The 25,198-nt window shown below is 31.5% G+C and overlaps 2 protein-coding genes and 1 long non-coding RNA gene across 3 annotated transcripts; 1 reads left to right on the top strand and 2 right to left on the bottom strand.

Annotated features, from left to right (window-relative positions):
* Positions 1-796, bottom strand: LOC133196579 (uncharacterized). The gene is made up of 2 exons (XR_009722380.1): positions 712-796; positions 1-333 (listed from the first exon to the last, which is right to left on the bottom strand). It is a non-coding gene; the product is annotated as an uncharacterized LOC133196579 (long non-coding RNA).
* Positions 797-9,241: 8,445 nt separating this feature from the next.
* Positions 9,242-10,692, bottom strand: LOC133196967 (acanthoscurrin-2-like). The gene is made up of 3 exons (XM_061332810.1): positions 10,653-10,692; positions 10,343-10,375; positions 9,242-9,861 (listed from the first exon to the last, which is right to left on the bottom strand). Exons 1-3 carry the CDS (start codon positions 10,690-10,692, stop codon positions 9,242-9,244), a joined length of 693 nt encoding a protein of 230 aa, XP_061188794.1.
* Positions 10,693-17,787: 7,095 nt separating this feature from the next.
* Positions 17,788-19,631, top strand: LOC133196580 (uncharacterized). Its single transcript, XM_061332446.1, has 2 exons — positions 17,788-18,324; positions 18,761-19,631. The coding sequence occupies exons 1-2, from the start codon at positions 18,072-18,074 to the stop codon at positions 19,012-19,014; spliced, it is 507 nt and encodes a 168-aa protein (XP_061188430.1). The 5' UTR covers positions 17,788-18,071; the 3' UTR covers positions 19,015-19,631.
* Positions 19,632-25,198: the final 5,567 nt, after the last annotated feature.

Raw genomic sequence — 25,198 nt, forward strand, 5'->3', positions numbered from 1 at the left:
TTAGGCATTTTTAATATTTTATTTCCGGAAAAAAAAAACACCACTGTTCCACTTTAATAGAATACCGATAATTATAGTCCACTCATTAGACCCCTTGATATGACTGTTCTAGCAAGGTCTTTTTTCACAACTAGTTCTTTTCCACGATAGCTGCTTCAATTTAGGCTTTCACCAGTTAATTGTTCCATCCCCATCCGTTATTGTTGTTCCACCAGTCATTGTTTCCCCACCATCCGTTATTATTGTTCCACCAATCATTGTTTCCCCACCATCCATTGTTGTTCCATCCGTTATTGTTCCACCAGTCGTTATTGCCCCATCTTCTTCCGAACACTTTAAATATAAAGAGAGACTAATGTAAATTTGTTCACTTCACATTTTAAAAACACATAAAATTGCCATTTTCTTTGCATATAGATTTAAATAAAAATAAATTATATCATGCAATATGATTAGTCTTAAATATGATGAGAATGACAATCTCATAACCTAATAACTAAACTCCTACAAAAACATTACAAATAATTTACTTTTATCTTTATATATACACAAACGTAAACTCTTATGATATATAAAAAAAAGAGAACTATTTTGTTAATTTATTATTTAATATCAAATTATACCAAAGGTTATTTTGTTTTCTAAATTGAACAAATTGTAAATGCAAATCAAAAATTAGGCAATCTGTAGATCTAAAAGAACTACACTTACTTTGAGACATCACAGCAGTTAAGCACAAAGCTAGGATCAGAAACAGTCGCAGCATTTTGAGAATCTCTGTGTGTCTACTAACAGTGTTCTTTCATATAGACCAGAAAATCTGTATTTATACGGATACGGTTTAATTATGCATATCAAATTTTCCTTTTAGACAAAGCCTTTAATAATAATTTAGAATAATTTAGTGTACGTCATCATTAATCATTTTATAGATAATAACAATTTTGAGATATTGTCCTTTTCCCTAGTTAAATACTACGTGACACGCATATTTGATTTCTTCTGTACATATTTAAGGGTATTTAAGTTCAAGGCAAAACTCTGTACTACAGAGGATACAGGTTTAAAAGTGAAAGTGACAAAGTAAAAGTGAAAGGATATATTTTTTCATTAAGTAATAATGTGTTGATATACATTTAGGAAAAAAATGAAGCAACACTTTAATGGACACCATACATTTCTTTACTTGAAACTACATACAATTATATTTTTAAAAGAAGAACTTAAAGTCATTTAACTCTATTACTTTTACAAAAACTATATTTTTTCCTTAATTCTATGAATGAATTTGTTTTTGAAGTATAATAAATAATGCAGGTTGTTAAATCATGATCTACAAGATTGAATTTGCTGTTATGATGAAGTAGAAAAAGAAATTATTTTGATATTCTCTTTACTTTTGATAATAGACGACTCTTTCTAAATGCCAGTTTATTTATAGTATTTCGAGTTTCTTATCTGAAGCATCCAGAGAATAGGGTTACCTATTTTTTTTTTTTACAAAGACCTGTAATTTACGTAATTAAATTTAAAACTTTATTCTCCCTTTACTTTTAATGTGTGTCAAACATCACTGAACAGAACCAATTTCCGAAATGTGCAATCTACTTTCTTTTAGAGTGAGAAAAAAGTAAGCTTGTTATGTCCTAATCAGGAAGTCCATTAGACGTGTCTTTTAAAACAACAATTCATTTTACGGTTTAATTAACAATTTTTGATCGATAGAGCTTATACAGGTCTACAAAATTCCCCTTTTGTACATGATAATTTAATTAATAATTCTATTTCAAATATAGGTCCCTAGTTAATTGAGGGATAGCTTAATTTACTCTGTCGTGGTCAGGATATTCGTCATTCTGACGGATCTCTCATTTAACGATGCAATTAACATTTCTTGATCAAAAAACCACATGGGACAATGTTTTTATTCCTGATAACTATATTAATATATCTATTTCAAAAAGTTTGTAATTAAGTGTTAGTTTGCATTTAAAACAAAATTTCATTAATATAGCAAATTTTTGACATTTACGTGTAACATATATGAAATAATCAAGTTAAAAGAAAAATTCTTGAAAATATAAGAAAGAATAACCACTCCATTTTGGATCATTTATTGAGGTTAAAATGCATTCACTTAATAAAATCAAGGAATGCTTGCAATATTTATAAACAATAGATTTGATCACTATCGTGCGTTACATATCATTTCGTTCATTTCACATTTAGCGTTCATGTTTTGCACTGCAATCAATCTCTTCAACGTGAAATCTAAATTACAGTTCTTTTTAAAGATTAAAATGAAAAAACATATACTGATATGCTGGATGAAAAAAAAATTGAAGGAAATTGATTAGTGTTTCTGAATCCTTTAATATAATGTTAGACTTTCTTTGGTTAACAGTTCTAGATGAAAAAAAAAATAAATAAAAATGATGATGGAGGCTTCTTTCATAATTATTTTCAGTATTCATTCAATACATTGAAACTAGATTAAATAATTATCGGTATTTCAAGAGAAAAAAAATCATATTAAAGTATTGATAATTGTGTTGTTGTTATATTATATGTCAAAACTTCCAATGTACTTAATTACTTTCTGCAGAGCAGAGTGACATTTCGTTATCACTTTACCCGGAGTCTGTTTTTCTGAAACTTTACTTTTGAACTATTTTGAGATTTAGTGCTTTAATATCTCTCAAGTAGCACATCAATAATCAGCTCTTGGTACTGTAGTTTCAAACCGCACGATGTGCAGTACCAAACAAACTGATGAAAATATGGCATACTGAAATGAATTGTATTTCAAATAAAGTTGTAGACTGACAACTGCAGTAAAGTCGACTGATTGACTTAGATCTTTTATAAGGAAAACATGTATGAACAGATTTCTTATGATTTCTTTTTCAGTATTAGATTTTGCTTTGAGGGTTGATTAATCATATTTCTCATTGATTGTCACATTTTATTATAAATCTTACTGTCCGTGGTTGATTTCCTTTGCAGAAAAAAGCATAACCTAATAATAAATAGTTGACCAGTCTTGGAATATACATGTATTTATATCTTAAATGCTATAACAATCGTTCCTTTAAAAAAACTTCAGTTTTATTTACATTTGCTTAGTTTGACCCTTATCATCTAAATTCATCTCCTTTTAAAGAGATATGACTATAGACAATACATAATTATATGTATTTTTACATGTATTTTAGTACATTACTAAATTCTTCGTGCTATCGCAAATTTAAATTTTAGATAGTTTTGACTCGTATAGTAATAAATTTGATTATTATAATTCAGACTAAAAAAAATGCTCTTTTAAGTCTATAAGGGACACAGACTCAAAGAGTCCCATTTATGTCCCTCGGATAATCCTCCGGGGGTATTAAACATATGTCATACATATGTGCAGTTTTCAGAATCCCAGTTTTGGTATAAAAACCACAATTCCTACAAAAAATTGAATGAATGTATTTGAATCCTTTTCCTATCCCATGTCATCTATATATAAATGTTCTGCTAAAGGCTGAAAAACCTGTGCTGTTTTGATTTTAAGTTGTTCTTCTTTTTTTACAAAGTTTCTATACCAAAACTGAACTGCAAATCTTCAATGTTGTCTACTGAATAGAATGTACATTTTGTAGGCTTATTTATATTGGTGAAACCAAGGGTTCATTCAACAGAAGAATTCCGAGGCATAGATTTTAAATAAAAGGTGGACAGCAGTGTCTCTACAACCACTTTAATCTACCTGATCAATAATTTTGTCAACGAAAGTTAGAATTCAGGGGAAAATAAATAACCATCATACTAACAGCCCATCATTGAGTACACATTTCCGTAGAAACAACTAGAAGAATACTGGATAAGAAAACTAGGCACGACCTTTCCATATGGTAGCAATGTCGATAGTGTTGGGAAACTTTCAAGTCCACAGTGTTACAATGTGAATGTGATGGGAATTGTTGATTATATATAGAGACGTACGCGTAGTCATGGACATCGGTCATGTCTCTTTTGATTCACTACTACCTTTTGTAAAAAAAAAAAAGTTGGTTCTTCATCACATTTGCACCAAGCTGTCCCTTTGAAAGCTTAAATTGTTTATTTGAAAAGGCCAGTTGCAAGGAATGTACACATTTGGATACTTCGACACCAGAATACAGGCTCGAATCTGTGATTATGGATTTTGCAAATCACATGTTGTAAAAACCACCGCGTGTCACGGAAAAGCATTCTGCTTTCCTTTAACTTAAATATGCCAACAATGAATGGACGCAGTAAATATTAGTAATATTCTTAAACACAAAAGGGTCCAGTCTTTAATTTCTCCATATCTTAAGTTGCTCCATGAAGTCCACATGCATTTTGTTTTCTTACAAATATTCAACGACTTTTGTTTCCAAACTTGTTATTATAAAGAAACGTACAGTGCCTAAATATCCACACATCTGAAACAAAATCATCCTACGAGATCATGTTCTTCTACCTACCAGAATTGTCCTGCTGGACACGACATTACTGGTGACGTAAATATAGTTAATAATGAGGACCTTAAATCACTTATTAAAAAGCCAAACTTTAGGTATTTCAACTGGCGTCAAAATTTCATAAATATGAATTCTGCGGAAAATTACTCCAGGCGAGGGACCAAACATGAAAAAAGAAGACACCGAATCTGTCAGAATGGAATAAAAGTAACAGATGGATGTTGAAATCTCGCATTGAACGGTTGAGGGGCAGTATGAAAGTCATCCATCCATTTGTCTTCAATGATTCAGGTGAAAAAAGAATTAGATTATACGATCAATATATACTGTTCCCAGCTGACAAAGCGAAAATAATATTGTCTTTGTCTGTAAGTCTCATTTTAATTGTATTTTAAAAGAACTTAATTCTGCAACCGGTAATCCAACTTATACTCATGGATCCCTTTCTGAGGAGGAAATTCTTTATGATGAAATATATGGAAATAACGAACAGTATTCGAGCTCAAAAGTCCATTAAACATTACAGAATAGGAGCAGAACAAATACGGACCTCTAAGACATCAGAGGTGGGATCCGGTGCCATGGAGGAATGAGCTATAATGTCAATTTGAAATATTTTTGATTTTCTTAACAATTAAGTTCAAATTGATTTACCATACCTATAATGATTCCTAAACTACATAAAAATACAATTCAAGATACACAGTGCGTTCCAGTAAACGTTCTTCCAAGCCTCTCTCTTTACTCCTCACTAAAATATTAGCGGCAGTGAAGGAGAAACTTCAGGAGTACTGTACGATAAAAATATTCTAGAAATTGTGTTTTAAGGAAGGATTATTCTCTGGTTTCTGACTAGTCGAAATAATCCAAGTGTATTTGTTTGTATGTCTTTTATACGTAGCTGTGATGTACTTAAAAGATCATGCTTTTTCTTTACTCATCATAATTGTACAATTTTAGATAGAAATAGTAAACTGAGTTTGAAATCCAGCAGGGACTATACTATTGGCGCAACTGTGGCGTATGAAAATATCTCCTTTTCTGCCCATCAAAATCACTTAGAAAACAATATGTTTAGTTAATGTTTTTAAACAATCAAAGACTTAAAGAAATTTTGAAATTAGCTAAAACTAATAGAAATACCCTAAAGTTTTAAACTATAGAAAATAATAATGATTTTCTTAACAAACTACAATCTTGTTAGCTTTAGAAAGCTAAAACTGGATTTGAGCAAAAAAATCAGTAAAAAGTATTTTTCTCTCTTACTAAACGGACAAAGTTTTTTGTTTTCATATCATTTTGTATATTTCTATGACTACTTTACCATATGTGAAAATAAGAAATATTTAAATATAAGGAAGTATATAAAAATAGTAGTATATAATATATCCTAGAAAATTAATATAAATAGAGGAAATTCGGATTAGCCAATATCTCTTTTAGTTAAACTGTGTCAATTAATTTGGTAGAATCATCTGATATACCCGATATGGTAACATCTTTTTGTGCAAAAAGAAAAACATTTTAACTTTTAAAATAGAAGTAGGCATCACATGATTAGCAAAAGTAATTTTTTTACTCTAAATGTCAAGGAAAAAGATAATGACCTTGACCTGACCTTGCTTCTAAAATAAAACGGTCAAATTCAATCTAATTGATATCATCACTTAGTGATAATGTATGATAACGATACGCAAGAGCATGCTCTACATCCAAACAACTTCTAAGACAAGACAAGCTATTGACAAATAAGTTGATAATGCAAGGATATCAACAGTCTCGTTTAAAGTCAATATTTAGCAAATTCTATGGTCCTTACAATGACTTTGTTAGCAAATACAATCTATCGTTAAGTATAATGTTGACTGACGTTTATCATACAAATTGTTAGGCTATCATTTTTACACAGAATTCTCTTTTATCCGTTTGTCCGTTCATGACAAGGAGCACATGGCGCACGGCGGGTGTGACAGGCTTACTCGCCCCATGGCACCTGATCCCACCTCTGATGTTTTTGAGGTTTATGTTTGTTCTGCCTCAAATTTGTGTCCATGGACCTTCATATTTCATAAATCGGATTTTTTGTCAGAATGTGCCCTCCAAGTTTTGTTATTTATATGATGTAGAGTTTAAAAATTCTGGAAAAAATCTACGTATTTTTGAGTGACCCTTATATATATTTGGTAATTAAGCAAAATAGGAAATTCGGGAAATGCTGTCACATTTGATGAAATGTGTGGAGATAAAGAACAGTAATCGAGCTTAAAAGTCCGTAAAACATTACAAAATAAGAGCAGAGCAAACACGGACCTCTAAAACTTCACAGGTGGGATCAGGTGCCATGGAGGAGTGAGCATCCCCTGCCGACCGGTCACACCCGCCGTGTGTTCCTTGCCATGATCGGGAAATAACGGAAAAATCCATCGACAATTCAGTGTGTAAATAATAGCCTAACAAATTATATGAAACAAGTCAGTCAGCATTTGACTTTATGGTAGATTGTATTTGCTGACAAGGTTATTGTATCGACCATAGAACTTACGAAATGATGACTTTAAACGAGACTGTTGATGTTGACCATTTCCTTATATTTTCAAGTTTTAGAAACAAATTTTTAGTGTAAAAAATATCTAACACTGTTATCATGTAAATGTAGAAGAAAAAATAGCAAAATTTAGAACAACAAACTACCATGGGCAAAAGGGGGAGGGGGGTTCAGGTGTCCGGAATTTTCAGTTATTAATTCTCTATATAACAATAAGAGGAAAATGTCCTCCCCCCCCCCCCCCTCCAAGAAAATATGGACCCTTTTGAAAACGGTAAGAAGAGTCATCTATGAGAAGAGAAGAGACTTAGAAAGTGTAGTCCCCTTCCCGTAACAATTTTTTGATCGACAAAAATAATTTCTAAAACTGACATTTGTTTGTTATATTTGATGTGAACAACCCCCACCCCGCACCCCGCCCTTGGGAAAAATCCTGGATCCGTCTCTGAACTATTTACATCATTTGAGAGAATAAACTGAATATAGAAAAAATGAATGAATTAAAACTAGTCTCTGAATATATTTTTTGTTTCTCGTTAACTTTGCCTTCATTAACAATCATTACAGCGCATATGAAGTTATAATAAAATAAAACGTCAAATAATTGTGTTGACTTGCCATTTATATTACCTTTGAAATTTGACAATCTTTACAACTTTGATCAAAGTAAAACCTGCTGATATTTTTTAACAGCAAATAATTATCTCTTTAATCTAAATTCGTTTCCTTTAAGAATTAGAATACACTAATCGACCTTTCTGATGTTTATTATGAACATATATTGCAAAGAACTGTCGATTGGTGCATAATAAATCTTGTGTCTTAAATAAAAAAGGATGACATAATAAGGTTAACTTTGTACAAATAATAAGCGAAGATTACCAACACTTGGTTAATAAAGAGGTTTTCCTATGTTCCTTTCGAAACCGATTCATACACGATCAAGCTCATGAAAATTTCATCCAAAAAGATACATGGATTGATCACATACGAAGAAGTTATAGCTACATGCTTGAAATTTTCAATCATACTTTACATAACTACATCATCGCAAAGAATTATGATTATTTCCCTGTTACAAAATTTTAACATTTGAATTCCCATTTATTAAACGTCTTAAATCATGTTCTTATATCTTGTCATTCATCTTTTAGGAAGGCGAATATAATCTAGAACTTAAAAAATGATTTTTTTTTTTAAAAATAATGATGTGTTTTCTACGAGAAGAATACAGAGAGATAAGCTCTAATACATACAGTAGATTGCTGTAATCATCAGGATTTTCAATTTGATGAGCGACAAGCTAAATGGGTTACGCTTGAAGTATCGACAATAATCATTAGGAAAACCAAACTTTCTTTTTACATAAGCGCTATCAATTTGTCCGAAGTGGTAAAATGCATGATATTTTAACAAGCATACTTCACTGATCTTGGATTTTTTATCCCACTGAAAGAACAGTTTTCGTGTTTTATAGATGACCTGATGGAATGATACTTTTGTACGCTTTCAGAAATAGTAAAAGAACTTAAATGACAGTTAATGTGGGGTGTGTACATTGAACATGTAGAGTAAAGTGAACTTAGAAAACAGCTGTTTTTATTCTGACATGTTCAGCATTGAAACGGTTTTTTTCACAGATCTATGACATGAACTGTTGCAAGTTCAGTCTATCATTAATAAATGCGGTATTATTCTTCAATCTTATCTACGAGAATAACACATGAATTTCTTCTTTTAAAAAAGAAAAGAAACTTTTAAATTCATAAATGATAATAAGATGTTCTTTTCCTTTCCAAAGATGATTGAGAAACCAATATGCGGTTCAATACTTTTTAAATCCCAAAAAGTTCCCCTTGCCCTCAGTTTACATTTACTTACAAATCCAATTGCTTCACATTGATTAAATGTTGAAGAATATAACAATAAAAAATCAATGCTTTTCAAAAGATAGAACAATTGAAACATTTATGATTTCATATACACTTTATTTTGACAAAAGCTTTCCTCCGGGCATCCACTGCAAAAAATATGATAATAAAAAACATTTGGTTTTGATTTTACTAATTGCAACCAATATTGTATCTTCAATGAAAAAAATTGACAATGTCCATACCCTTATCATACATTGAAAAGTGCAAATTATGAAATTGTTTACTTTACCTTTTTCATCAGACATGTCACCCTTCTTTTCCATCAAATCTTAATAGTAGCTACCACTTTTTCCACCCCCTCCTCCTATCTTTCCGCCTCCGATGCCACCTCCTCCTAAACCACCGAGTCCTCCAAGACCACCACCTCCTATACCACCAAGTCCTCCTAAACCACCGAGTCCTCCAAGACCACCACCTCCTATTCCACCAAGTCCTCCAAGACCACCTCCTCCCAGTCCACCAAGTCCTCCAAGTCCACCACCTCCTATTCCTCCAAGTCCTCCAATTCCACCAAGTCCTCCTAGACCACCTCCTCCTAGTCCACCAAGCCCACCGAGTCCTCCTAATCCTCCTCCAATTCCTTTACCTAAACTTCCACCTCCGATACCACCAAGCCCTCCCAATCCACCTCCTCCAATGAGCCCTCCTCCCAAACCCCCAAGTCCTCCGAGTCCACCGCCTCCAATCATTCCACCTCCTAATCCTCCGAGTCCTCCAAGACTGCCTCCTCCTATAAGTCCTCCTCCCATTCCGCCTAGTCCTCCTATACCACCTCCTCCGATGAGATTTCCTCCACCCAAACCGCCAAGTCCTCCTATTCCTCCTCCGAGTCCTTTGCCAAGACCACCTCCGAGACCTCCCATTCCGCCATACAATCCACCTCTATATCCTAAAAGAAAAATGTAGCATCGAGTTAATTATGTGACGTTTACCCGTAAAGTAAAAATTTGAATATCGTTTTACTTCAGACTTTCAGATTAAAATATAAACCCGGAACATACAGTTGAATGCATGTTACATTAAAATATAAATTACATTAAAATAAATTTGATAAAATCTTTAAAAAATTTCCTTTAAAAATAAATTATCAAATCGAAACAGCTATTTCTCAGATTCTTTTTAACAGCGAATATTTGGAAAGTTTTACATTGTGCAAATTTACATGCTGTAACATATATTCAAATATGACATGCAGATCAGAGTCTGTGAAGAGACGCTTTGACACCTTATTTTCAAATCAGGGAATAAAACAATAACCGAGCCGATTTCAGGGCTTTTCAAATCATTCTAAACAAATGTATAAAAATACTTTTACATCCAAACCATTTCAATGGAAAATGTTTAATTAATTTATTTAAATATTATCTTACCTCCTCCACCGCCGTAGCCAGTAGCACACACGGCTATAGATAAAAAAAAAGGAACTTAGAACACATTGATGTATGAATGAAACATTCAATGTCACTCAAATCAATATATCCATTTCATCAAAAAAAAAAAAAAAAAAAAAAAAAAAAAAAAAAAGGTAATACACTGGATTTCAAAATTTAAATCCAGGAGATATACTAATATATATTTTTCTAAAAACTATACTCTGAATAATACACCAAAAATCGAATCATAAAGACCTGATTACTTTTTTTAATTTTCAATATTATCAATAGAATGGACGTATCTTACCACAGATGACCAAGGCGAAGGCAGTGAGATTTCGGATCATGGTCTCTAGCTCGGATGCCTTTTAATTGAGGAATGGGCTCATTTATATAGCATATCCACTGAAAATATTTAGAATTTATTTCTTTTGTAAATACATTAGCAAAAAGTGATTTAACATGTTTGACGATGTCAATGTCTTTTTGTAAATAAGCAACGATATCGGAGAATTTTGAACTCGTTATTTTGGTCATTATTTGCACCTCCAAAAAATGTTATTCCGCATGTGAGAACACATTTGTCAAAATAAATGGGGGTGAAAACAATTAAATAGAAAATTTTCTGATTTTTCCCTGTTCAGAAAATTGAGATGTTTTTCATCTTTAACGATGTTTGAAATGTAAACATGAAAATCTTTTTTTCCGGAAGAGTTCAAAAGGACACGCATTGAATATTTGTTTAGATCATTTACATGTCTTTTGACAAATACTATTAAAATGGGGCTGCATGATTAGTTAATTTGAAATAGATATGCTGTCGAACATCATTCTGAAGCGCAAAGGGTCAAAATAAAACTTTGTTCTGGTATTTTTGTCTTAGTATTTTTTTTCTAGTTTCTGTTATTTTTCGAGATATATGTGTGAGGGTTATTATCACATTTTGCCTTTACTTAAAGTTGCACCGTAACGCACAAACAGGAAATTTGACAAAAATAGAATTTGGCATGATGGGTGCAAATTGTATTCATTTCCTGAAAGTATTAGGTTTCAGATAATTACAGGTTTCGAAACCTAAAAATATACTTTTCTGGAGAAAAAAAAAACTTTGCCTGGTCCAAGACGAAAATATTGCTTTAATTCTTCCTCCTTATTGTACGCGTGCGCAGAAAAGTTGAAGACGTTACCATGGTCTCAAGTACCAACCGAAAAACTGAATGTCGGCTCTTGAGAACGACGTCTCTCGGGAAAATAAAAATAATGTCGGCTCTTGGAAACGACGTCTCTTGGGAAATTTTCATGTGTTTTTTATCTAAATGACTTCAAATTATTTTCAATGTCTTTTAAAATTACAACGTAAAGTAGTTTTCATATTTTTTTTTATCATTATTATTTTCACATTTTCAGACACAAAACATTTTTTGTTTTTAACAGAAACTGCTGCTTCTGTTGAAATCTAAATATTGCTTTTAAATGATTAATAAGAATATGAACTTTCAAAAAGATGGTCTTGCTTGTCATAAAAGATCGCAATTGGCATTGGACAAAATTACACAACCGACTTTTACAGTCATATTTGATGTAGAAATTTACAATTTCAGTCCAATTATTCTCTCGATTACAAGTGTATTTACAATCAACATTAATTTATTTTGCTTATAAAGTGTGTGGAAAGCGACTGCATTCAAAACACCATAACACGGACGGGGTTAAAGTATGCTTTCTTTTTACTTTGACGTCACAAACGTTGTGCGGCAACGTCATAAGCAAAAGTAAAAATTCACGCTCCTATTGAACAGAAGCTGTTGCAATCGCTATTCCATTAATTGTATTTTACCCGAAGGATAATACAGGGATTTTGAAATATAAATCACACTTGTAGTCAATGCAAAGATTAATTAATGTAAATACATGTATAAGCATTAAATCATTATTTATGAAAGATGTAGTCTCATAACTGCCACATGATGGTGTTTGCAAACAAATTTCCATAACGCGCTAAACGCGTTACTCAATTTGTTTGTACTCACCGTTGCAGTTATGAGACTACATCTTTCAAAAAATATATATAACGAATCAAGCTTAAATGACTTTGATTTTGGGAAGAACACATAGTTCAATTATTGAGAAGAAAATGCAAGGATAATTTAACTGAAAGAAGGGTCTAAAATTTATTTGGTGGAAATTACATGTATAATAAATAATTTATAGAAGAGAAACTACACAGTATATGAATATACCGTTAATGTGTTTTACAAAATTCAGAAACACAACAAATGGTAAAAACATTTCAAATAAACCTGGGGTTGTATGTTTCTTATTTCATTTCCCTTCTTCTTCAGATTACCTCTTGAATCTAGAAATGCCACTTATTTCGCGATCGGTTTTAAATTGCACATATCCTTTAAAATGAATGAGACTTTGCATTAGACCTATTTCACGACCACAAAATCAAATTGTTCATTTACCTGCATGTACCTATTGCTAACACGTGTATATCCCAAATAACTCCTTCTTCATATTAATTCGTTTTCCTTTTCTTTATAAACATATTTTATTGACAATATATATCAACGGGATTGGACACAAGTTTCTTTCAAATCTTTCTTAATAAAATCTACGAATATAAAACCAAAATGATTTCCATAATGTGAATTTTATGCATCTTGAGTTTTTTTCTTTTTCTTTTTATTTATTAATTAATTATTTTTCTAAAAAATTTTAAAAGTTTTTTATAGAGTCTTTCAACTGTGCATGAATTGCAATGTGAGATGAACACCCACTACTTTTGGTCAAATCTATTTCTCCGGGCACAAATGAAAGTAAATCTAAAGTAAGCATGTAACGTCTCTTATTGTCTTCATCTGTGGTAGATATTTCAACTAATGCTGAATGCAGGTCTCACTTTTGATGGAATATTACCAGAATTGTAGGAACTTTATCTCAGAAAAAACAACTTTTCTTTATGTTAGGTTTGTAAGCGAAAAAAACTGGAGATAATTAATCATTAAAGCTGACAATCTTACATAATAATGCATTTTCTTACCATCAAATCAATCAAGTATAATAATAGATGCATTTTATTAAAAAATTTAAAAGGCGGTTTGTTTCATATATTTGTGGTCTGTTTGTTGTTTATCAAATATCAAGTAACTTGAGTTCTTGACAGATGGTAGGACGATCTTTCAGGGGAAAAAAAGTCTTATTTCAAAAAAAGTATATGCCAATAACTGCGTAGATTTTAATATAGACATCAGGATTTAGCATTTACCATTATTCAATATCTTTGTCATTGATTTCAAATCTGTCTATATGTAAGGAGAAAGTTTGTAAACATGATTTTTCTTCTCTTTATGAAATGTTTTGTTTCAAATTATTTAGAAGACAGGTATTTGTATGTGAATTTAAGTACGAGGGGTGATCAAAAAGTTTGCGAACTAATTGAATTACTTCTTAAAAGAAATAAAATGAGGTTTTAGTGTTCATTATTTTTTTAAAGTAGTCCTCTCCGATTTTAATGCACATATGCCATTGTTCTGCCCATGCGCGAATCACGTGATCCAGGCGGTCACGTGACATGCTTCGTAGAGGTCTGTTCACGGAAGCTAAGAGATTTTTCCAAGTCTTATATTTCATACCATGCAAGTAATTCTTTATGACAAGAACAGACCATCTGTCAGAAATGGCCAAATCTCGGCAATAGGATGGGTGGATAAGGATATCCCTTCCCAGAATTAGCATGGCGACCATCACAACCCGAGTCCTCTGTCTCGGGAGCGTCGTTTAAAATATGGGCGCCTTCATTTTTTCATATCTCATATGTTTAAAGTCTAAAGTAAACGATATTTTAGGAATTTAATAATTATATTATTTCTCAAATTTTCAACTATTTTTCTTATTGTAATTTGGCGATCTTTTAAAACAAATTGCTCAACTAAGGACACATCTTTTTACCGGCTTGCTTTCGCTGGACAACAGAACAAACATAATTTTAACCATCTCCCTGCCTTCACTAAAACATTCAATCCAATTAATGATTGAACTTCTGGTAAGTCTTTTGTCTTCATAAACCTTGTAAAAATTATCATATTCTACTGCAAAGGAATTTCCGAGATATACGTTAAATTTTATAGCCGTTCGTTGCTCGAGTACGACTGAGTCAACCATTTTTTTGTCACAAGTGACCTACATACTGACGTAATTTTCACATTGTGACGTCACAAACACGGAGCAAAAAATTATTTAACATCTGCTATTTATAGAAACATGTGTATGACTATATGTGTGCCAAATTTCATTCTGATCTGAATTGTGGTTTTTTAAATATAGAGATAGTTCGCGAACTTTTTGATCACCCCTCGTATCTTGAGGGGTTTTTATATTTATAGTTTTTGTGTTTGTTTGTTTGTTTTGTTTTTTGGTTTTGTTTTCTTTTTTTTTTAAAGATCGTTCTATATAGTCTTTCAACTATGCATGAATTGCAATGTGAAATGAAAAAAAAAATTTCTTAAAACCATTACATTTGGCCAGCCCTACTTCTCCGGGCACAAAAAAAAGTAAATGGATGCTCAAAGTAATGGAGTTCCTTCTGACAATCATGTGTCATGATCTTTAGTCAATGTCCTGTCATAAAGTCAAGGTCTTTGACTCGATATTTTAATGTTTTGGTATTTCCCTCGTTGAACCGAGTTGTCACTCTTTCTCACTTTATCGTACATTAGTTCACCTAGTCCAAGATCTAGAGCTCGTGAGCTTTTCTGAAAGAATTTTTCCTTGTCTGTCTATCTTTATTTTCTTCGAATGTAGGGATGAATTTAATATTGCTACCTAAGTTTTATTGTATAAGGTGAGTTGGGGCTATCTACTCTTTATACTTATATCTCATATAATGGAAGTGATACCTGGTTGTACAGATGTGGATCCACCACAGATGCTGTCAGAACAAGACAACAGAAATTCAAAATTACTATTCATTTTATTCTGATATACAATTATCACAGCTTGTTATGAACAGACAAAACTTGATTTAACATTAAAGCAGTGTCCAAAATAAAGGTGTATTTTGTACAATACTTTTAATGTATATATTTCTAACTAATTTACAGTACAATAATTTACCATTACAATTTTAAATTTAATAAAGAAGAGAATGAGATATAATGAAAAGATAAAGATGACAACTCTGATCAATCTCATATATGATACAAACAATATAAAACATGAACACGGACTCCTGGAAACACCAGAGATCGAATCAGGTGCCTAGGAGGAGAATGCATACCCTGTCAGCCCTGAGCCCTCTGTATTGATGAGGTAAATGGGTAATCCAGTCAAAATTAGTATAAAAAAAACAATGGCCTAACAACTTGTATGAGGCTTTCAGACAAAATACGAAACAAAGATAGATTGTATTTGCAATGTCATTGTCATTAAAACGACCATATATTTGCAAAATGCTTACTTTGAACGAGATCATAGAAAGTCCTGTAATATAAACGACTCCATATTGTATAAAATTTTAAAATCCTGTGATGTAAAATACATCCGAAGTGTTTTTCCGACCTTGCTGGAAAGAACTGAGAAAACGCGAATGCAAATATGAGCATTAAAACGACAATGAAGCGGAGCATTTACACAGTTATTAGGATTTTTTGGGAAAAGTTGATTTTTATGGCCTCTGGGTCTTTTCTCCATTTTTATTTTTGTAAACGTTGCTCGTTTCTTTGAATTAAAATACACACATATAACGTTTTAAAATTGTCCAGCGATGACCCAGATATAACAAATGTATATAAATGTGTAACATTCTGTACCAAATGACTCATCTAGCCATATTTCAAGGTATATTTTTGCAAATCAAACACAATATCAGGAAAATGTTTCCCTTTCCTAAAAATATAACATAAATCCGAATCATAAATAGAATGCTTAAGTATTATGTGTCGGATCAATGAATTTTTTACTTTTTTCGCGAGCTCAGATTCCTGACGAATGAAATATGGATATACATGTAATAATCAATATTCAAGCTCAAAGTCTATTTAAACGATAGAAATCGGGGGCAGAGCAAACACCGATCTCTAAAAACATCAGAGGTGGGATCAGGTGTGAGCATCCCCTGCCGACCGGTCACACCCACCGTGTGCTCCTTGTCATGATCGGGAAAAACGGAAATAATTCAGTGTGAAAATAATGGCCTAACAATTAGTATGAAAAACATCAGTCAGCATTTGACTTATTAATAGGTTTTATTTGCTGACAAGGTCATTGTATAGACCACAAAACTTGCAAAATGATGACTTCACACGAGACTGTTGATATCCTTGTTTCATCAGCTTGTTTGTCAATAGCTTGCCCCGTTTTAGAAATTGTTCATACGTAGAGCATGCTCTTGCGTATCTAATCAACTGGGAGACAAAAACCCCATATGCAGGTGATAAGGGTATATTGCTATATAAGTAAGGGAAGTAGTCGATTGAAAAATCGATTTCATCACGTTTATCACAAAGCTGGGTTGTTAGATTACCATCAAAGTCTTTTCCTTGTAAAATATTAAAATATGAATCAGATGTGTCAGACTCTGTGATCTACATCAAAAGTGTGTTAGTTCTTTATGATCACGGTTTGCCGAATGAATATGCATCTATGTCATAAAATGTAACTTGATCTAATTTATTGTCCCAATGAACCTATTAGTAGTGATTTAAAAGATTACATTTGAGATGAATCTTTAACAAAATATCGTCAGGAGGAGCAGTAGACAAGGCCCCACTTTGTCAAACCAATAATCAATCCCCTTCATGTCATGGTCAAATAATTACCTCCATTTCGTTTTTAATTTTTTTAGGGTTAACTACAATGTATGAACATCAAAATAATAAGTAAGAAAGAAGAGATGTAAATGTATGTAATAGTGACCTACTTACTCTGAATTACCAGCATAACTTATCATTTTGATTACAAGTATATAAACATTGTCAGTATGCCTCATAAATGTGCCTGTTCTAATGAAGATGACATTATATCATTCAAATCATGCTTGTCGCAAAATACTGTAACAGATCCGGATAATACATCATGATCAAAACAAAAAACATCATTTTTAAATATTAGACTCCTCCTCAAAATTTTTCCCCTCAAAAAATAAGTGCGAAATTGAAAGCAGCCGTGTCCTTCTCGCTGAAATATATCTTAGTTGTCAAGGGAATGTCTTAAATATATTCCCTTTGGATCGGTAGAAATCATATTACATGCACATGGAGTATGCGTGGTTTAGCTTTCTTTATCATAATAATGAATACACGCTCCCACACCAGTTCGCACAAATCAGCCTTGTTATTATTTGGAAATCTGTGTCCAGATCAAAATGATATTGTGTTCTATAAGCCATTTAAGACTAACAAATCTCGTCGTGTTGATCAAAGCACTATTATTTACATCAATACAGAAAACTTATTGTTTATATCTGAGGCTTAGTCATAAATGCCTTTTAAAAGATGTGTTCCCTTTGCCAGACCGGATGGTCAAATCAATTCTAATGTACACCCTTTAACAACATTATTATGTAAGGTGGAATCGTCTCAAGAATTTCTATCTAAAGGGAAATAAAAAAATGGGAATTTTCCAATTGGCATTTAGTTGCTGTTTTTGTGGTGGGATGATTTATGAATCATGATGTTCGTGCAAGTGTTCGTGAATTGAATAAATTTTCAGTAAAATTTGGAAAATGAATTTCATAGAAGTTGGTCTCCCGCATACAGAGTTTGTACCAACAAAGAAGGAATTCACCCCGAGGCGCCCAATTCCGATGTCAGGTCTTAGCAAAAAGTACATGGGTCTGGAGACACTTTCTAAATCAGACCTGGGCTCTCTCATCGACAGACTATCACAGCCTAAAACATCCAGTGTTCATAACTCTGTCACCGATACCAATACAGAACAGAGATGTGGTTCAGGCACATCCGGGGGTAGATTTACAGGTAACTTATTAAATTACAGGTACCTGTAGGTCGTGAAAATTAGTTTAGTATACTTTTTGCATAAGGATGATGACTATGAGTGAGTTGAGAATTTAACTTGTAATTAATGAACAAATTATATGTAAAGATGTACATTGTAAGGATCATTTTTAATGATTGTATGTGTGATGTACTTAATTTTGAAACGGCTAATTCTAATAAGAAAACAAGCCATGATTAAAATTTATCATAAATTAAAAAAAAATCATCTCATTTCAGAAGTGTAGAAATATACAATAAATCATTCTAAATATGATGAATATTTGTGTTTAATAGCATAATCAGAGTGTTATATTAATATTTGACTTTAAAAAAAAATATATTATTATCATTTTTTTTTATTTGTTCAAAGATACTTTATGCCATAACCATTTCATAATTCATACTACAAAAACAGGTAACAAGAAGATGAAAAAGTCTGATTTAAACAGTATGATAGCCAGACTGTCAAGCGCAAAACCGGAAAGGATACCGGATGCGAGGCGAATTCAAACAGCCGAGGAGCGAAGCAGACGAGGAGTGACGGCTAGTTTCGCATGGCAAGGAAAAGGCCCCTTAAGGGGAAGCTTGTGTACGTCCAGTCATCACACACACTATAGAGATCTGCTCAAAAAACATTCTGATAATGACTGGTGCAGAGAAAAAAATTAGACAGACTACAGATGTATTTCTATAATTACAAACAATTCTTTGATAATTATTCATCAATGATACATTGAAGTTAAAGTCCCACATGGCAACATTTTCACGAGATTCAGAAATATCTGACTTGTACGGTCATAACAGTACTACATGTACATTTGTACTGAATCTTCTTCTTCATCTATATTTCATCATTTTCTTCATTTATAGTAATTCTTCTACCATAATTCATCAATTAAATTTTTTTTATACGTTTCAATAAAAATCTCATTTTTAGAGTTGATATAATTGAATTAAGGAATAACTGTCTGGTTTCATGATGTGATGATGCGATTGGCTTGCGTGATAATTTGCATGAACACATCATAAAACCGAAAAATCTGACAGTAATTCCTTATAATTACATGCTCTTGATTCCGCAATTTAACGTGTTACAAGCCCCGCTTACTTCTGTTTCTCTCCCGATCCGCACGTGTTTTTTTTTTAACCACGCCTATCGATGAACCAGTAGCTTTATGTAGAAATGAAGTATTTTTACTCTTTGTAGTTTTATCTCGCACAAAGAAATTTTAAAATGTAAATATTTTGACAAGAAAAATCTTGATCAATTATTTCGATTAATTTCAATGGAGATTGGTAAATTAATATATATATATATATATATATATATATATATATATATATATATATATATATATATATATATATATATATATATATATATATATATATATATAATTTCATTGACGTGTCATGATATAAGATTATTAAATTAAAAAAAAATTATGCATTTAAAAGCAGTAAATACAACGCACTTTGTATCTAGTTATCAACAGAGTATTCACAGTAAGAAGCTTGTTAATATAATAAGTTTTTTTAAAATTCATTTTTGTTGTTGTTATTATTATTATTATTATCTTATTATTATTATTTTTTCTATGACAATACACTAACTTAACCACAAGGTGATCTAAAATACGCTCGCGTTGTTTTCTGTTTTCTCTCTCACCATAGTCTTTTTCATGTTTGCTACCGGTACATCATGTGCAATATACATTGGTTGCTTATATCATCCATTAAGAAGAATATTTCCATCAAAATGAAACAAAATCATTCCTTTGTTGTTTTCATCTAGAAAGAAATAATATTCGCTTTTTTCTTAAGTTGAACGGGATAACAAAATTTTAAGATAAGGCAGTATATTTCGTCATTTCACTTAGAGTAAATATTTTGAATTTGATTGATGTTTTAAACTCAAATGTTCATTGAAATGCAGATCCAGTATTTCTTTAATAAATCATTCAAATGTATAAACGTCCAATTTCAAATTTTAATCTTGATGAGTAATAAATCAATCAAACCGTGCAATGTACCGAAATGATTTATTTAAATTTCTTATGATACCAAAGACAATATGTAAAAAGAATTCATAACTGTTTTCCTTAACATTCATATTTATTCATTCTGTATTCTTTCGAACACATGTTGATATAACTCTTTACTGGTCATTGCACACTCCTTAAGCTGGGATTTGTAAAAGAATATTTTAAGATAAGAAAGCCGTAGTCGATGTATTTATAATTACTTAATCATAGGACATCATAACAGCAATATTGTTTTTGCTTTCAGAGGCGGGTATTCACAGAATTTCTTTAAATAACTATTTGAAATGTATTATGTAAAATCTAATTGATTACATTCATTCACATAAAATCATTGTAATGCACTTGATGGCCCTTTAATAAGGACATGTTAAATGGAATACGGCCTTCAAAGTCGGATTAAAGTACACAATCATAATAGACCGATCTAGACACATTAGACGATAGTATGAACATTAAAAGAATACTGATATTTTATACCCTGGGAACATGTCAGGGTAGTCAGTGTATACACGCAGGATTAAATTATATGTTGCCTTCTTTAAATGTTATGAGTTCGAAAAATTGACAAGCAAATTGAATTTTTAACGTTAATCTGATACATGAAACTCAGAGAATTCAGTTTATATAATTATCTCTTTATTACCGATTCAATGTATGTTTAAGGGTTATTGATATCTATCTGTTTTTGTTTTGTTCTGACTATTATATGTCCCTCCCCTGTGTTGTCAATCATATCCTTCACGCCTAAAAACCGATTCAAAGAATTTGTTGTCTGTTGAAAAATAATCTTGCTTTTACCATTAAAATTCTTCTTAATATTTGACCATATCTTTTTTTTTTTTTTTTTTTTTTTTTTTGTTTGTTTTTGTTTTTTGTTTTTTGTTTGTTTGTTTTTTTTCGTTTGTTTTGTTTTGTTTTGTTTTTTGTTACGAATGTTCATTCATAATAAATCATGACAGTCGTGCATTGCTAGGTTCACATAAAATTTGAGTGTTTACTATGGATATATATGTACATGTTCTAGTATTTTAACTAGGTCAGGGTTAGGGCTGAGGTCCCGTTAGAGTTAAAGGTTAAGAGTAAGTAATACTTAGGTAGTTAGTCTAAGAAGTTATGAAAAACAAAAGAGTACTTTAGCAAAAATAATGATTAACAACCATTCGTACGTAAATGAACCTATAATGATAAACAGCTATAACTAAAGATAAAATTTAAAGCATTATTATCTGTACTTGGTGTTTATGTCTCCCAATTGTTTCAATACACAATAGAATGTTTTGTGTACGATCAATTTGTAAACAGAGACAGGCTACTGACTGATAAATTGATGTTACAGGGTTTTCAACCATCTTGTTTAAAGTCTACATTTCGCAAATTCCATGATTGTTATAATGACCTTGTTTGCAAATACAACCCATCGGTCTGTTGTATTTTGACTGGCATGTTTCCCACTCACTGTAAGGCCATTGTTTTATGCCATCTTGACTACAGATTAATCCCTTTACCTAATTAAGTACGTACAAGTTGATGCTAACTCCTCCAAGGCACCTAATCCCATTGTTGTGTTTCCAGATGTCTTTGTTTTTGCTCTGTTCACAATTCGTATCTTTTACTAGATTCATGAGATTGGTCACTGTCTATCGTCATTATCTACGGATTATTTAAAAAATGAATAACAAGGTTAAGGTTCTCTGGGAAATGAACTTGGTTGGTTACTTGATCAAATCCTGTGAAGCCCGAATTTAATAAGGACCTCTCAGTAAATTTGATCAAGTACCAACCAAGTTCACAATACCTTTTTGTCATTTCGGCTGTACACGAAATGACCTTGAAATTAATTTTAGAAAAAAATAAGAAGAATTCTTCATAAACATTTTTGCGGAAATCCATGATATTGTGACATTCAGTCATTAATTCTTTCAAGCTTAAGTTGATACATAACTTCCTCGACAAATGAGGATTGTGTGGATTCATTTCTGTTCAATATCAAGCTGATTAAGACACTGAAACAACTTGTTAATATCATAAAATGTACAAACTCAATGGTTCTGTTGAAAGTTAAAAGTAAATTCTACATGGTTTAAGACTTTAAAACAGGATTTGCAAATATTTTTATCAGATATTTATTGTTTGTCATTGCCAAATACTGTATGTCCTTCTAATAGTATGACTGTAATACCCTCTTATTGATTAAGAATTTCTGAAAAATCAACTTCACGTTTCATGAAACGAGGAGATAACGTTTTCTCTATTACTTAGAGACGAAACATAATTTCAGCATTGATAGCATCTCTGCAGACCTCGTCCAAGTTTCTACAGAGAAGACAAGTGTTTCGATCTGTAATAAATATTTAACCCATAGTATAATAATAACATTATACTGTGGGTTATTTTTTTTTTACAGCAACAGAAACAAGTGCTTGTGAGAGAAGCTAACAATGGATTTAAAACTGGATATATATACTGAACAAGTTTATTGAAATTTTGTATCTTTTAACATAAAAAGAGAGACAACTCTCATTTGGTACAGATAAAAAGATGGATTTTATTTCCAGAAATAATTGAAAATAATTGTGTTAAAATTTTTAACTATTACCTTTTTCTCTGTTACATCACAATGAATATAACAAAACAGGCAGATATTGTAAAACGAAATTAAAAAAAACAAAAAAACATTTTGTACTTGATACTCTCCTGTGTATGACAATCTTCAATATTGTGATATTTTAGTGATAAATTATACTGTGGTACTAATCCCATTAAACAAATTGTTAATGCATGTGATTATAACACTACTACGTTTATGTAACTATTTACTATTTAGAGAGATGCATGCTTTATGCAGAGAGAACAAATCCATGGACTATAAAGAATCGAGTAAATTTGCTTGCATGCTATAGCTATTATGTATTGTTATAATATTTTTTTTCTTTTCTTTTTTTCTGTTTATGCCATTTGATTTGTTATTTTGACTGTATACCAACATGGTGATGTCAATAAATTGAATTGAATATGTTCATGTTATTAACATTATCTTAATTCCACAATCCAGTATTTTGAATTAAAAAACTATAGATATATAACTGTCAAAAATTTATCTGATATATACAGCATAAATTCTATTTTTTAAAGAGTTTTGGTGAGAGAGAGAGAGAGAGAGAGAGAGAGAGAGATTGTATGTGTGTGTTTAAAAATGTTTTGAACTTCTGGCACCTAAGGTGAAATGAAATTTCCAAAACTTTATTCCTCATTTCTACAGGACACCACCAATCGTATTTCAAAATACATTTTCGCTTTAAGTACTGCATGTTTAAAATGTGGTGAGTTTCGGGAACATCATTGCTGTAAAAAATTGTATTCCATTCCCCGTTCTGACACCCTGGATTGACTTGAAAATTTCGAAACCTTATCGAACATCTATAGAGAACACTACCAACCATACCATTAATGATAATTTGGCTACTGTGTAAAATTTGAATTCTGTAAATAAGGTCTTTTGTAGAAAAAAGTTTGTTTTCTATAATACACTGACGATCGAGATACTACCAATGGTAATACGGCTGTGCCTACTCAACAAAGATGACTTTCTCTTGAATGCCAAGAGTGTCTAATATTTAAACATATAACAGTCCAATATTTTTTCTCATATATATTCCAATATCTAGCAAAATATTGGACCGTAAGCAGAGATGAATAACAAAAGACAAATCAAATTGGAAAGAGAATTTTATACGTGTACAAAGCCTCAGTTTATATTGAACTTGATACTTTGAACAAGAAGTTAATATTTAAATTTGTGAGAGCTAGGTTTAGAAAATAGACCAACAGTCAAAATCAGAGAAATTGTCACCGACATCCCAAAGTTGAAATCTGACTTGACATTCTCCATTGCCATTATGTTTTCTAATTAAACGATAATTAAATGTTTCAATAATATCATAGTGTTTCATTTTTAAAAAGTTAGATACATGTAGTAATAAAAACCCTTTAATTGTATGGTCAAAACATCTGACTTGTTTTAACAAAAGGATGAAATGCTCAACGTTTACACTTAAACACCATTTTGAACAAAAACCATTTAATGTATTTAGCTTTTGATGAAGGCCATTATCTGAGATTGATATAATAGAACAACATCATCAGCATATAGCAAGCAATGTTATTCTAAATTATTAAGTGTCGCAGGATCCGAAGTTACTAAACTAGACAACATACTTGATAGATTATCAATAAATATTGTGAACAAATACTGGGTCAGATTAATTGTCCCCTTGTCTTACACCCAGATGAGTATATAGAAAGGTTTTGTTAAATAATTTCATACTTGAACGTGTGACCTGCTTTTTGAATGCATATTTTTAATTAAATTGTAAAAATAACTCCTAATTGTAGAAATTTTAAGTTGTCAAAGGCTAAAATACGGAAATCGAGGAAACATGCAAATAGCTTTCCTCCTTGATTATTGTTATTTTCAAGTCCAACTCATTAAAACACTTCAATTTTTTTTAAAGTTTCAACTTGATTTTTGATAATTTGAACATGATTTAGTAAATTTGTTATCAATATTGTTTAACGTATTGAAGTGATCTAGCCATGTGTCTGGGGATATTAAGTAAGGGGGAACTTAAGTGTCTCTATCATTTCTTAATTTTGATAGGCATATCCAAATGAGCTTTATGAATTTCACTTATTTTGTTTAACATACCCGATTTAAATTTCCTTCCTTTATATTTTTGCAGTTTTAGAATACTCTTTTAATATTCTGCAATACCTGCCGTACGCGTGTAACTGTGGGTTTCTAGGGAATA

The sequence above is a fragment of the Saccostrea echinata genome, unplaced genomic scaffold (genome assembly GCF_033153115.1).
Source record: "Saccostrea echinata isolate AGI-Se365-2 ecotype Australia unplaced genomic scaffold, CSIRO_AGI_Sech_v1 ptg000030l, whole genome shotgun sequence".
Lineage (NCBI taxonomy): Eukaryota > Metazoa > Mollusca > Bivalvia > Ostreida > Ostreidae > Saccostrea > Saccostrea echinata.

Excerpts from the sequence above, each read along its gene's own strand:
- LOC133196967 (XM_061332810.1), bottom strand. The coding sequence starts at position 10,692 with ATGATCCGAAATCTCACTGCCTTCGCCTTGGTCATCTGTG. Across the intron at positions 10,376-10,652 it reads CTTCGCCTTGGTCATCTGTG|CCGTGTGTGCTACTGGCTAC; the intron begins GTAAGATACGTC and ends TTTTATCTATAG. Across the intron at positions 9,862-10,342 it reads TGGCTACGGCGGTGGAGGAG|GATATAGAGGTGGATTGTAT; the intron begins GTAAGATAATAT and ends TTTTTCTTTTAG.
- LOC133196580 (XM_061332446.1), top strand. The coding sequence starts at position 18,072 with ATGAATTTCATAGAAGTTGGTCTCCCGCATACAGAGTTTGTACCAACA. Across the intron at positions 18,325-18,760 it reads ATCCGGGGGTAGATTTACAG|GTAACAAGAAGATGAAAAAG; the intron begins GTAACTTATTAA and ends CTACAAAAACAG.